The 12,614-nt window shown below is 42.8% G+C and overlaps 1 protein-coding gene across 1 annotated transcript in view; it reads right to left on the bottom strand.

The window, feature by feature from the left end:
• Window positions 1–834: 834 nt before the first annotated feature.
• myo1d (myosin 1D) overlaps window positions 835–12,614 on the bottom strand; it is a 49,767-nt gene continuing 37,987 nt past the window's right edge. Inside the window, exon 22 of the mRNA XM_053853549.1 lies at window positions 835–3,888. Within this exon, the coding sequence (XP_053709524.1) occupies window positions 3,732–3,888 (157 nt within the window). The 3' untranslated portion in view covers window positions 835–3,731. The remainder of the gene's footprint in view (window positions 3,889–12,614) is intronic.

The raw sequence follows: 12,614 nt of genomic DNA, 5'->3' as shown, positions 1-12,614 counted from the left end.
TGGACACATATCCAAACCTTCAGAGAAGATTCCATGGAGTTCAGACAGACCTGAAACGGGTGGAGGACCAGAGTAGATGTGATGCTACTAGATGACTTGATGACATAGGCAAATGCCTCTTAGGGACGATTAAGTCTTTATTGAAGCACTAGTTCACTTCTGCCAATTGCACCAAGTCACTGCCGCTGACAACTGGCCAAGTCATCCCTGTCTCTGCAGGCGAGCCGCATCAGTCAGCCGGTGGATTATAAGCCCCTGTGGTGGAGGCTGCTGCAGGCTGACACAGTGGCATTGGGAAGCTGCGTCGTCATGACAACTGCAGGGGTTTTTCATCTATCAGTGCATTCCTGTCAGTGGGGGAGACAGCTGTTAGTGGGTGGATTAATTCAGAGTTTTACCCCACTATTACGACACTGAATGCAAGAAACAACTGCTGTCCTCAGGGCACCTGAGTCATCTTAGGGCTGGTGGTTGGTCTAACACATGATTATAGGGGGAGTCCTTAGTTTTATTTGTGCTTTTGGGCGATAAAAGATGACATGACCACCAATGCATTCACTTCAATGAGAACCAGCAGACATATGGTACAAGAATGTTAGCAAAGAAATGCACAGCAATTTGGCAGTGCAAACACTGACCTACAATAGTTTGGGTTCAAGTGTGGAGCTCAGTCAAACTCAGACTCGGTACAGAGCTGCTTATTTTGTATATACAAATTGAGGACAGGCGTGTTCATTCTTTTTTCAGTTATATGACCGACGACAAGCTTGGGACACCGCAGGCACAGCCGGCTTAGACAAGCAAGAAACATATGGAAGGAAGCAAAACACCAAATGATGCGGCTACTAAAGCAAATATATTTATTAATAAAACTGATTAGAAAAACATAAACCACTTAACATCGCTGAATACAAAAGTACTGCAGAAAATATTACCTCAAATCATACCGCAGCTGTTTTACATTTAAAAAATTGCAGGTGAATTATTACAGGCGCTATTTTACAAAATAAGGCACTTATTCAACAAGTGATGCTTTTTTCCCCCATATATTCCATCAAAAACAGCAAATAAATATCGCAACAAGACTGAAAAATGACTTAAAAATAGCGGGAAACAAAATAATGTGTTACAAACACAAGGAGTGACATCGATGGCACTAAGCCTCAGTAATGTCCTGATGAAACTGTTTGTATGGCTAAAACACAACACCATGAGTAAATCACTGTAGACTGGTTCTGTGAAGACGATCAGAAATAAAACCAACAACACTATGTGCTGTCAATGAAGATTATAAAAGATAAGCAATACATTTTGTCAATATTGGCCACACAAAATCCCAGAACGTACACATTCAGTGTACTGTATTTTAGTTTTTGAGATGTGCTGATCTTGACTTTAAAGAATAATAAACATCTGCCTTCACTGTATTAGGAAAATTTCATTCACATCCCTTGCTTCCACATCTAGGTTTGGATTTCAGCAACTGCAACAATTGTCACCAATTTGTCACTATATATATATATATATATATAAAATGCTTGCTCATTGGATTTATCATTTATATCCTTCATCTATCCAAAAAAACCTAAATATTCAGACATTCTTTCACATGATCTTGACTTCATTCATTGCAAACACATTACACATTGACTTGATCCCCTCTAACACTACCGATTTTTGCCATTTTATCGACTGTAAGTTGTGTTACTCGAATGTTGGGGAAATGTTGTCGAAACAAGGGTTTTGTTTAGTGCAACAAAAGACAATTGTTGCATCGATTTGTCTCAGCTTAATATCTATGTTCGTTCATTTCATCATAAACAACAACAAAAAAAAAGAATATTATGTCCATAACATATTTAAATTAACTCTATCAATATTGACACCTGGTGCCACAGCGATACGATGTTGCCAGACAAAGCCCTGCAGAAGACAACAGGAGGCTTTGCACTGGCCTGCAGGGCCAAAGAATTGGATAGGGGGAGAGACATGAAGTGATGGAGGGTGAAGAGTGTAAATTCGGGGGGAGAAGAGGCAGAGCGAGACCAAGCCCCTCATGTTCTGGGGAAGTGCTGGAGTGAACAGTGACATGCACTCCGTCCTAATGATGAGAGGGGGAGAGCAAGGCGGTGGGAGATTACAACGCTGGAGGACACACACTGCAGCAGCAGCTCTTCCACAGCTCCATTTCCCCGCATCAAACCTCGGTCTGCCTGGTAGCTGCTGGGGAGCACCTTCAGAGGACAAAGACTCTTTACAACCTCATTAAGACAAACGCACCGTCAGAAAACACAATTAGGAGACTTCAGCTCAACACGCCGGCTAACGACTTCCTGCTGAAGCCAACCACAGCCTCTCTACAAATAGTCCACACACCCCGTGAGCCCTGCCTCAGTCTGGATGCAAGAATCTCCACCTCCTCCTCCTCCTCCTCCTCCTCCTCCTGAAGTGTGAGGAACTGTAACAGCCAGATGACTCACCACCCACAGTGTTTTAGTGACCAACAGAGATCAAACAGCACAGGGGGTTGACGCAGAACTGACCCAGGTCAAGGATCGGTTCTGTGGAAGCTAAAACTGGCAACTCAAACAAATACCACAATACACAAAGGAGCCTTCATGTATCATTACTTTCTGAGACACAACACACTCCTGTCTCCGGCTAAATGTTTCTGTTCTTGGACCCATGACTACAGTGACTCAAAGGTGGCAGTTTAAGTGGCTTTAAAGAAATCACAGCAGTAAAGGTCGAACATGTGAGACTTCTTCAGAGTCTTATTGGACATTAATGTAAAATCCTTGACGTGCAGAAATGGTGCAGTTTTAAGATCCTGATGTGTGACGTCAGAGTAAGCCATGTCTGTCTACATCTTCACGCCTGCCTGTTGTCACTCTGGTTAAAGTGAGGAACAAACGCACCGCAACATCTCACACACTCTTTCAGCTGAATGTGAGAGTGTCTGTCGAGTGCTGGCCAATCCAGATCCGCTTATGTCCGTGATAAGTCATTAGACTATTCACCCAGCACAAACGAGAGTGTGACTGTAGTTCACATGGGATTACACATCCCTGGTCTATGACACCTCGTTGCTAGGCAACAAACATCAGGCGCCTTTAATGTACTTGTTAAAGCTGTACAGGGTTCAGGTGGAGAAACGGGAGCTGGAAGATGGGGACTGCTGAACTCATTCAGTAAGAAAACTCAGATGTAGACGTCAATCGTATACATATCGTGTACATCTGTCACACGCACATGATCGCAGACGGGGTCAGGTTGCTACAGAACGGTGGGCGCTCTCTCTGTTTCCGGCCACGGTGGTTTGGACAATGAGGGTGTAGGTCTAGAAAAAACATGAAACTATTAAATGATTTTTAAGATATCAACATCGCATTGCTGCGTGACACAGTCAGGTGCAGTTGCTTTCATGTTTAAAGCACAGGTTTCCATTTAATTTCAGTCACGGCTGTAGACCGTCTTTAAATATATCACTCCTTCCTCTTTAGGGTTATGACTTTAGAATCGTTGGACACAACGTCAGTGGTTTTGACAATGGCTTCAGCGAATCGAAAGAAAGAAATATTGCACTGGACAAAACCTTTGTTGGACAAAGCCATTCGGGCACGAGCTCTGGCCAGATGAACAGGTGAGCTTTGGCACAGTCAGGGATACATTATCACAGCAGCTTCAGGAACATGAAAGGGAGCCATCATCCCGACTCTGCGGCCACTGATCTAATTCCCGGGAACAGCCAGGATGTAACCGGATCTGCTCTTTGTGAAGTCCGGCTGGGGCTGGTTGATCTTGGGCTCCACGATGACGGTGCATTTCCTGCCGTTCATGCTGCACTGGATCGGACTGGTGATGTTGACCTGCAGCTTCCTCTTCTCACTGCAGTGAAAAGAGACAGAGGTGAGAAGGAAATGAAATATCAACACAACCTGGGTGATATAATATAAAGTGTCCTGGACGTGAAATGATCATTCTCTAACGTCCAACTCGCACGGATGTGCTCTCCTGTATGCACACGACACACAGACGTGTTGTGTGGGTGTGTGTGTGTGAGAGAGAGAGAGATGCTGCAGAGGCAATAAATCACTGGCTTCACGTCAGTAACGCATAACCATTCAATTTATTCACACACTGGTGAGCTATATTAATCACACTCAAATCACATTACGGAAAGGTAAACAATCCAATTGCCGTTTCATAAATGTCACAGAGAGAATGATTAGATCATGAATAGGAACATTCATTCAGGATTTACACTAAAAATACATTTGTATTTCTAAACATGAACTCAAGTCTCTGACTATATCATGTCTATTCTTTTTTGGCAGTCTGGGTCAGGTCATGTGGCGAGGTCAGGGCTGCAGACTGACTGACTCACCTTCCTTTGGCTGGAGAGTGTGTGTACGTTTCTGAGCAAATTTTGTCTGACTGCAAGTGATCAGTATGAGAAGTACCGTTGTGGTTCTGTTGGCGTCAATGCTCCCTCTAGCTCACTCTACTGGAGAACAGTAGAAGATCATGTCTTTCTTTACCGGACACACTGGGTCATCGTTTGATTGGGCAACTGTCAATGGTCATTTCTACTCTGACCTCGGCCTTTTTTCAGTCCCTTTTTCCACTGAGAGATATAGAGGCATCTTGTCCACAGACTGTGCCCAGCGAACCCCAAAAAACAGCAATATATCAACCACCAACAAGCCATAAAACCAGTCACCCTTACATGGTTAGAAGAACCATTTTCAAAACAAATTTAGATCTTTAAAGTCAATACAGTATGTTTAAAAGCAGCCGGCCAAGTCAATACTCTGGTTTTAACAGTGGGTCAATGGAGTGTGGAACGTAGAAAGGGTCAGAGGGGCTAACTCCACCCCCCCCCGCTGCAGTGGTGGGCACTTCATGCCGGCAGTATCCAGAAGTGCATTTTAAAGGTCAAATACAAGGAGCCAAGTTAGAATGAAGAGGAAAACAATGAAATGATATTACAGTTCGACTGGACCTTTAAATGATAGAGAAACCTTTCAGCGATGAATAATAAATAACAAATAAACTATTGATATTATAGTGAAAGTAGGGTATGAAAATGTTGATGAATACAAAAAAAGAAAGTAAATTTAGCTTGAAAAAGAATGGCAGATGGAAAAGAAGATGAATAACAAGAAATAGTCACATAAAAAGGGTTACTTGTGACTGGAAACATAAAACAAGAAAACATGAAAAATATTTTAAACAGAAAAAAACATTGATCTTATGCACAACATCGAAAGTGGCTGTCTAATTCCACTTTAGGTCAACAGAAAAGAGCCAGATGTCACACACAGTTAGCTAGAGTGACCCTGCAGAGTATTGATCGAGATGTTGCAAGCACATATGCAAATAAGCATGTGCATGGAGATCACATGACTTAATGTGCGCTGGGTTCTGCACACAGGCCAGGAAAACGAAGACAAATGACAGAAGAGAAGTCGACTGGGCCCATGGACGGCATGATCCATATGCTGTAACAGAGTTGACGCATGGCTGGTGATTGGCTTTTAGTGGCTGTCGTCTCTTGTTCGGAGAACGTGTTCTTTGCCTCGTTTACTCTTAAACAGGATCGATGATGGAGTGACATGCAGAAAACTTAATTTTTGAGGGCAGGGAGATGAAGACAGAAGGCTGGAGAAAGGAGATTAGAGAAGGTGATTAAAGGAATATCAAAGAAATGATATTGATGTTCTTTGTTTTTCCAGTCCGCAAGGCTGAAGTGAAATTTGTCGAATATACAGAATTAAAAAAGAAACATGTCAAATATGTCACATTCAAAGAGCAGCAAATGAAAATCTTTTCAATATTTGAAAATTCAATACAATACTGCAGATGTGGCTTTTCAAGGCTGTTCCAAATCAAAAAGAAAACACTTCAGAACAACCATTTTAAACTGAGGGTCAATATGTTCACAATGTGCCCTATTCGTGGCTCACTTGAAGCTCTTCAAGCAAGGCTTCAGTCGAACTAGCACGGCAGTTTAAATATAGTTTTCGATCATTCAAATGCAATAGTTTGAAGGTTAAAGAGCACAATCTTGCGTGATGGTTGAAGATGAGCAGAAATAAAGATGATAAAATACTCCGAAGAGCAGGTGAGTTTGCCAGGTCACAACAACATCTCCAAGGCCATGAAAAGACACAGCCAAAGAAAATAGCACTACTCCGGAAGGAAAAGCATCCTCTTCAGTCTGCCTCTTCCCATCATTCATATCTATACTTGGCAAACCAGTCGAGGACCTCACGACTTGTTGCGCAACATTAAGTCATAAACAACAGGCTCCGCTGCCCACGCTCTCTGCACCCCTCAGCAAAGTGTGCACTTTTTGGACAACTCCGAGAAGCGCTGATGCTGGTTACCATGACAACCCCCCCTGAACCGAGCACCCCCATCTGTCATGGCTGCCAGCCAGAGCTACTGTGTGTAATGCGTTTCACTGTCCATGGCTCATCCCATTACTCCTGCAGCTCACCGTCTCTGCTTAAATGCCAGAGGGGCGGTCTCTGTTTGTCAAGGGCAAGCAGGGTTAGTGCAACACACACACACACGAATCACTACCAAGCACCTCCAGGGTGCAGTGAGTGTGTTTTTATCCAACAGATCTGATAATAAAACAGTTGGATTTAAAAAAAACAACAACAACAACACATAGAAGCGACTATAGATGTCTTGGATCTTGTGCTCACTGGCTGGTCCAGACCCAGAGGGCGCACTCAGTCCCTCACTGTACAGCCTCTCTGAGTGGAAAATCAGTTGTTTCCCCTCCCCTGCCCCCAGTAGTGTCTTTGCCCTTTAATGGCATGTAAGTCCACTCTGTCCCAAAAGTGCGGTGCATCCTCTTTATATGGAAGGCTGGGGGGAGATGGGAGACAGGGAGCGTCATGCCAATTATGATATGATTAAGAGGAACCTTTGACTTTCCCAACACTCTTGAAGGTGCCTGACTTTTGGGTCCAGAGGAGTTAAGCTGACCTCCAGTTGAACTTACAAGTCAGGTGCCATGTTGTTTCTTCAGGAACAATAGGAAGAATCAGACTGAGGGAAAACTCCATTCTTGGTTCATTCTTCTAATGTAATGATCCTATAGGTGCATTTCAAGATGAAAACCTTGTAAAGCATCTTCAGTAATGTGCTGCCTTATACTTAAATACAAAAATAGCCCCATTACAAAAAAGAGCCTCAGTTTAAAGCCTTCAAATTCAATTTTTAAATTCCTTAATCTGATCATCTGATTGAGACTGTTGTGAGAAGAAATAAGATATAACACAACTGTTTCTAAGCAGATGGAAGAGTCGACCTTTTTTCTCTGTTGGGAATAAGATAGGGGGGCAAAAATAGAGCCAAAGCAGGGAAATCCAGCGGGTAACATTGGATTCAAATAGACCAAGAGTCTGCAAGCTATGCAATCAAAAGAGCTGTTTCATTCCCTTACTGCCTAATGTAGGAAAAAGAACCAGGAGCTATAAAACATAGGGCAGCATGTAAACTAAAAGAAATGTGTGTCAGTCAACTCTAAAATGTATTAAATATCGAAGTACACAAGAAATGTTTAGCCCTTCCTGCATTTGTGTCGAACTAAATGACACTCAACTCTTTTAATGGTTAAAAAACATAGTTGTAAGAACAGGGCAAGGTGATTTAAGAAAAAAAAAAAGTCTGATAGATGAACGCCGCCAAACCAGACACAGTAAAGAAAGGACTATTGTGACTTGGGAATGGGAAGGATGGAGGTACTTGGATCCACTACCTGCATGCATGTTTGGTTGCCTTTTGGCCACCCATGTGAGATGTCTTGGTCCTTTTCAATGTATAGAATGTATAGTAAAAGCCACTTCACTCCATGTTTGTTTGTTTGTCGTGACACGTTCCCCAATGCTGATCTCCAGAGAGTCATCTTAGACTGCTCACCCTTCGTTCCTCCTACTCAACAGCAGCTATTTGCATTGAGCACCAGACGACGCAGCATTTCCGCCTCTCACTTTCAACACGGTCGCACCACCTCACATGGCAGAATCATGCATCTCACGTGCTGCTATCGGGAGCAAAGATGTTGGTTGCTGCCACAGACAAAAAAAAGCCACGATACCAGCCTCAGCAGGTGAAACCTGCTTGCCTTCATCAGCTTCGGGTTCTTTTTAAACACTTTCAGGTCTATAATTAGCACCACTGCAGATACATGAATAATAGACCAATGCAGCAGTTTTCTTCACATGCCTCACTTCATAGCTGCTGTATATGAAAAGAGTGGCTGTCAGCCTTGACCCCAAAGTACTTTTGCTTGGCAGAAAGTTTCTCCTTTGGAATATGATACTCACAGAGCACTACTCTATGACAAGGCCGACTCTCATTGTCAACAACGGTTTCTTATTTTGTGTTTTTCTTTCTGAAGTAATAGTACAGATTCTCCAAACTTAGACAAAGTAGAGAAGCTGAGATGCAGTCACAGGCCTGACAAAAACTGTGTAATTCAACTGCAACCGTGTCTCAGCAGAGTCAACAATGGAGTGGAGGCATGTCGTCCTTGTGGCATCTGGAGACTGTGGAAAACTGTCTGAATAATCAATAACAGGAGGAGACGACAGAAGACAAAAGGACACACGTCTCACCTCTACACCTCAGTGTTTAAGGATATCAGTGGGAGACGCAACAGAACCGGAAATACGACAAAGCCCAAGTCTCAAGGGGGACACTCAACAGATGGTGAAGTCAGTGGCCCAGGCGCCGGCCATTACTGATGCACAGCAGGAGGTCACAGGCCTTCAGTCTGTTTCCCCTGCATTAGATGCTGCAGATGAGTCAGGTTTATTTCAAGTAGAGATCAAGTGGTCAGAAGAGAAATATAAGATGATTAGTCGCTCATTCCTGGGAGGAGACACTTGACTCATTGATCGGCTCAAGTCCTTTCATTGAAGATGATCAATAATCAATCAGAGGTGCATCTGTTTTCATCAGCTGACACACGAACTGCTCCCTATTGAGCAGTCGACCTCAGAAGAGTAAACAATTGAAATATATAGAGTTTAAGAGTCTGTAAAAGACAATCTATAGTACAACGATGGGCTATATGAGTCCATCTTGTTGTGATTTCACCCCCACAAAACTGATATATTTCTAACAGAGCAAGACATTGAAGAACTAACAAAAATATGTAGACATAAAAGTTATACATTTTAAAATGAAGAATAAGTAGATTTCTGGATCAAGGAATAAAACATATATACAGGACAGAGAAAAACGTGTTAATCTGGCACTCAATATAGGTTTAATTATTCTACATTAACAATTAAAAACATATTTTACAAACCCTCGGTAACTTCTAATTCTATATTGCATTAATTACTAAAAATGACATACTCGAGGTCAAAAGGACAAGTGTGACGTTGGGCTTAAATATAGGATAAAATGTAGAGTAGTAGGTGTCAGAGGAGGATTAACTCATAATACGAGATGGAGGGCAGCAGCAAAGTGGAGCTGATGAGAAGATTTGGAGAGGGGCGATGAAGGTATGAGGAAATGAGGTCAGGCTGATGGCCAGAGAGGACGGGAGTCGTAGTCAGACAAGGAGAGCAGAGGATGGATGCAAAAGAAGAGTGGCGAGAGATACAGTCAACCACCATTGGCCAGGCAGTGAGTGGGAGAATGTGCTGTTGCTGGGTGAAGCATGCGAGTTTGCAGGTTAAATGTGGAGGTCAGTGAGGAGACCTGATGTATGAAACAGCCTGTAGCCTCATGTAGCACTTAAGAAAAGCTTTTATCTTAAGTGACAGCGCAACGCTGGAGCACATACAGTAATGCACACATATATATATATATATATATATATAACCAGTGCCTACATGCTGCAACCTTTCAAGAGGAGACATATCAGTATGCAAATGAGGCTGTTTAATTGAACAATCTTGGTTTCTGACACACCTTTAAAATACAATGTAATGAGTGCAAGGCTCCCGCAGGGTACATTTGAGGGCTGATAGAGTTACAGCCTCATAAATGAGCCTCCAGCTAATCCATGCAAAAATGATCCTTACAGAGAGGCTTAAACTTCGACACAATTATGTCCTCACATCAGACGGCAGCTGTAATGGGCCTGGCTGAATCTAATGTGTGCACTATAAGTCATGACAACTCTGGCTCTGCCTCTCATATCTGCCACTTGCTATAATTACATTAAATATAACTGTGATGCAGCCAACAAAATGTGATAAGCACATCCACATCAGTGTTGATGTGTGGTGACCTTTCTATAATTTAGGTAACTGAGGATCGTTGTTTGCTAGTAACAGTAGTGAAGAAAATATTTGCCAACCGTCTCTGCCGCAATCTTTGTCACTGTGGCAGAACGACCCCGACCGTCAGCTCGCACAGACATAGACAGAACTGTGCTTTACTGCCCAGATCAGACTGACAGCCCAGACCCAACCGTGTGCTGGTGCAGGCGACTGCAGGCAGCAGCGTCCACAACACACACTCACACACAACGCCTGACTGACATAGATCAAAACTCATGTGTGGTCATTTCCTTCGGAATAATTGAATTCAAACATGATTCTATATTTTTTCATACACCCTTTTTTCAGTTCCCATGAATTTTAAAAACAACCTTTTCAAATAAAAGTCACATATTAGTCTCATTTTTCTTGTAAAAATTCTCAGTACTTCATAACTTACTTGTGGCTTTCTAAAGCAAATGACTTCTGCCTTTGTGCTATTACAGTCCCAGGATTTACTATTTACATTTTCACTCGCTCATTTTTGGCAGCAAACCAGTATCCCAGATTTTTTTGGAGCTCCATGGGAAGCAAACTACCAATGACTGTGAAACAGGTTTACAGAAAGTCCACAGATAATAACACACACATGTATGTTAAACAGAACATATACTGAACATATAACATCTCAAATTGTCTTGCAATCGTGAAGACCGTGGTATGTTGTTTTGAATAGGAAAAGGGGGACACAAATGGATGCAGACTCGCCTCATTGTCTGCTCTGCCACTAAGAATCTTACTGTTGGTTAATCCCAACGCAGAAATGTTATATAACTTCAGATTATTAAGTGAGTACTGCACGCAAGTTCACAAAACATATCACCAAAATAGGAGACCCGCTGTTATGTGGGGCAGTAGGGAGACCTGCTCTTCTCATCAGTGCCGCAGCCAGGAGTGGGAGGAGGTGGCGGGTGCTGTGATACAAGTCTGTGTGACGGTGTTTTTAATCTCATCTGAAATGCTACATTGGTGTCAGAGGTGCTGAATGAATGAAAGAAACGGGCGATTGTGCACATCTCACTGACCTACATTTCTGCAGCAGCCCGCAGAGTCATAGTCGAACAACAACCTCACTTTGTTTGATTCACACAATAGCAAACACACTGGGTCAAGACTCTTACTGAGATTCAAAATTATGTTTGTGCTTTTGTTATTACTCACTGGCTAAAAGAACAGTTGCCGTGACCTGGATCACAGTGTTCAGGGAGAATGTCAGCTAGGAGCAATGTGTTGTTGCCGGTGACATGTTCCCTTTGTTGTGTCTGCGGCCATCTCTCTATTCACAAAACCATGTGGCTTTTCAGCTTATGGACATGGTCCAACAAACATGTTCCGAGAAACATGGTCAGGGACCAGCTACAAAGACAGGGTAAAGTGATATAAGTCAGAAACCTCTGTAGTAGGTTATCATGAATGTACAGTTGCACAATGTATGAGCATAACACAGACCAAATAGGTCAAGTATAATTCAGCTGGACACAGTTATGGGACATTACTTTGAAGCACCACAGTAATGCTTACACGCCAATATTGCTGCATATGCGTGTTACTATTTGTAAGCACAAAATGTGTATCCTTCTGACAGTCTGGTTGCCGTTTTTGATCCTTGGTTCTTTCTAGTGGATCCATCTACTGTCCTGCAGTCTGCACCATTATTCCTCCAGCCAGCACAGTTATTAATGGATCCTACCAGGCAAACATGGAGCCAGTGGTCACCATGGCAACTGCATCCGCAGCGCCCCAGAAAGGAGGGAAAGAGAGAGAGAGAGAGAGACAGGGAGGATGAAGAGGAATGTGAGGTGAAAAACAATAGAGGGGAGGAGGGGTGATGGATGGAGATGGAGGAAATGAGAGAGAGAGGAGAAGACGTTTATCAGTCTGAAATATTTGATTCAGCAGAACGGACGACCTTGGTGAGCGAGACACACTGCTGGTGTTTTTGTCTCGCCAAGTGAACAATGTAGAGGACGTGTTTTTATGTTAATTCCTGAGACAATATGTTCAATCTGTGCGAGTCAATGGGTCTAGAGGGTTCTGCAAAATCACACGCACACACATACTTGCACACAGACAAAAATGATGATTGTTGAAGTTGTTGAAGAAAAAATGTATTATTCTTATTGCTTTTTCAATTAAACTGAATAGCTTCAGAGTCACAACATGGTCGACAGCAATCTATGCAGATAAATGTCCAACACATTATGAACAAATGTCGACTTCATCAGGATAAGCCATATTCATTATTCTTCAGTGATAGGACAACATCTGAGCATCTGCCTGGCCCATCTACCTGCCATCACAAAACCCTCCTAA

This window comes from Synchiropus splendidus, chromosome 1 (assembly GCF_027744825.2).
Source record: "Synchiropus splendidus isolate RoL2022-P1 chromosome 1, RoL_Sspl_1.0, whole genome shotgun sequence".
NCBI classification, from domain to species: domain Eukaryota; kingdom Metazoa; phylum Chordata; class Actinopteri; order Syngnathiformes; family Callionymidae; genus Synchiropus; species Synchiropus splendidus.
Note: the sequence above shows the minus strand (reverse complement) of the source record. Positions and strands in the feature narration are given on the sequence as shown.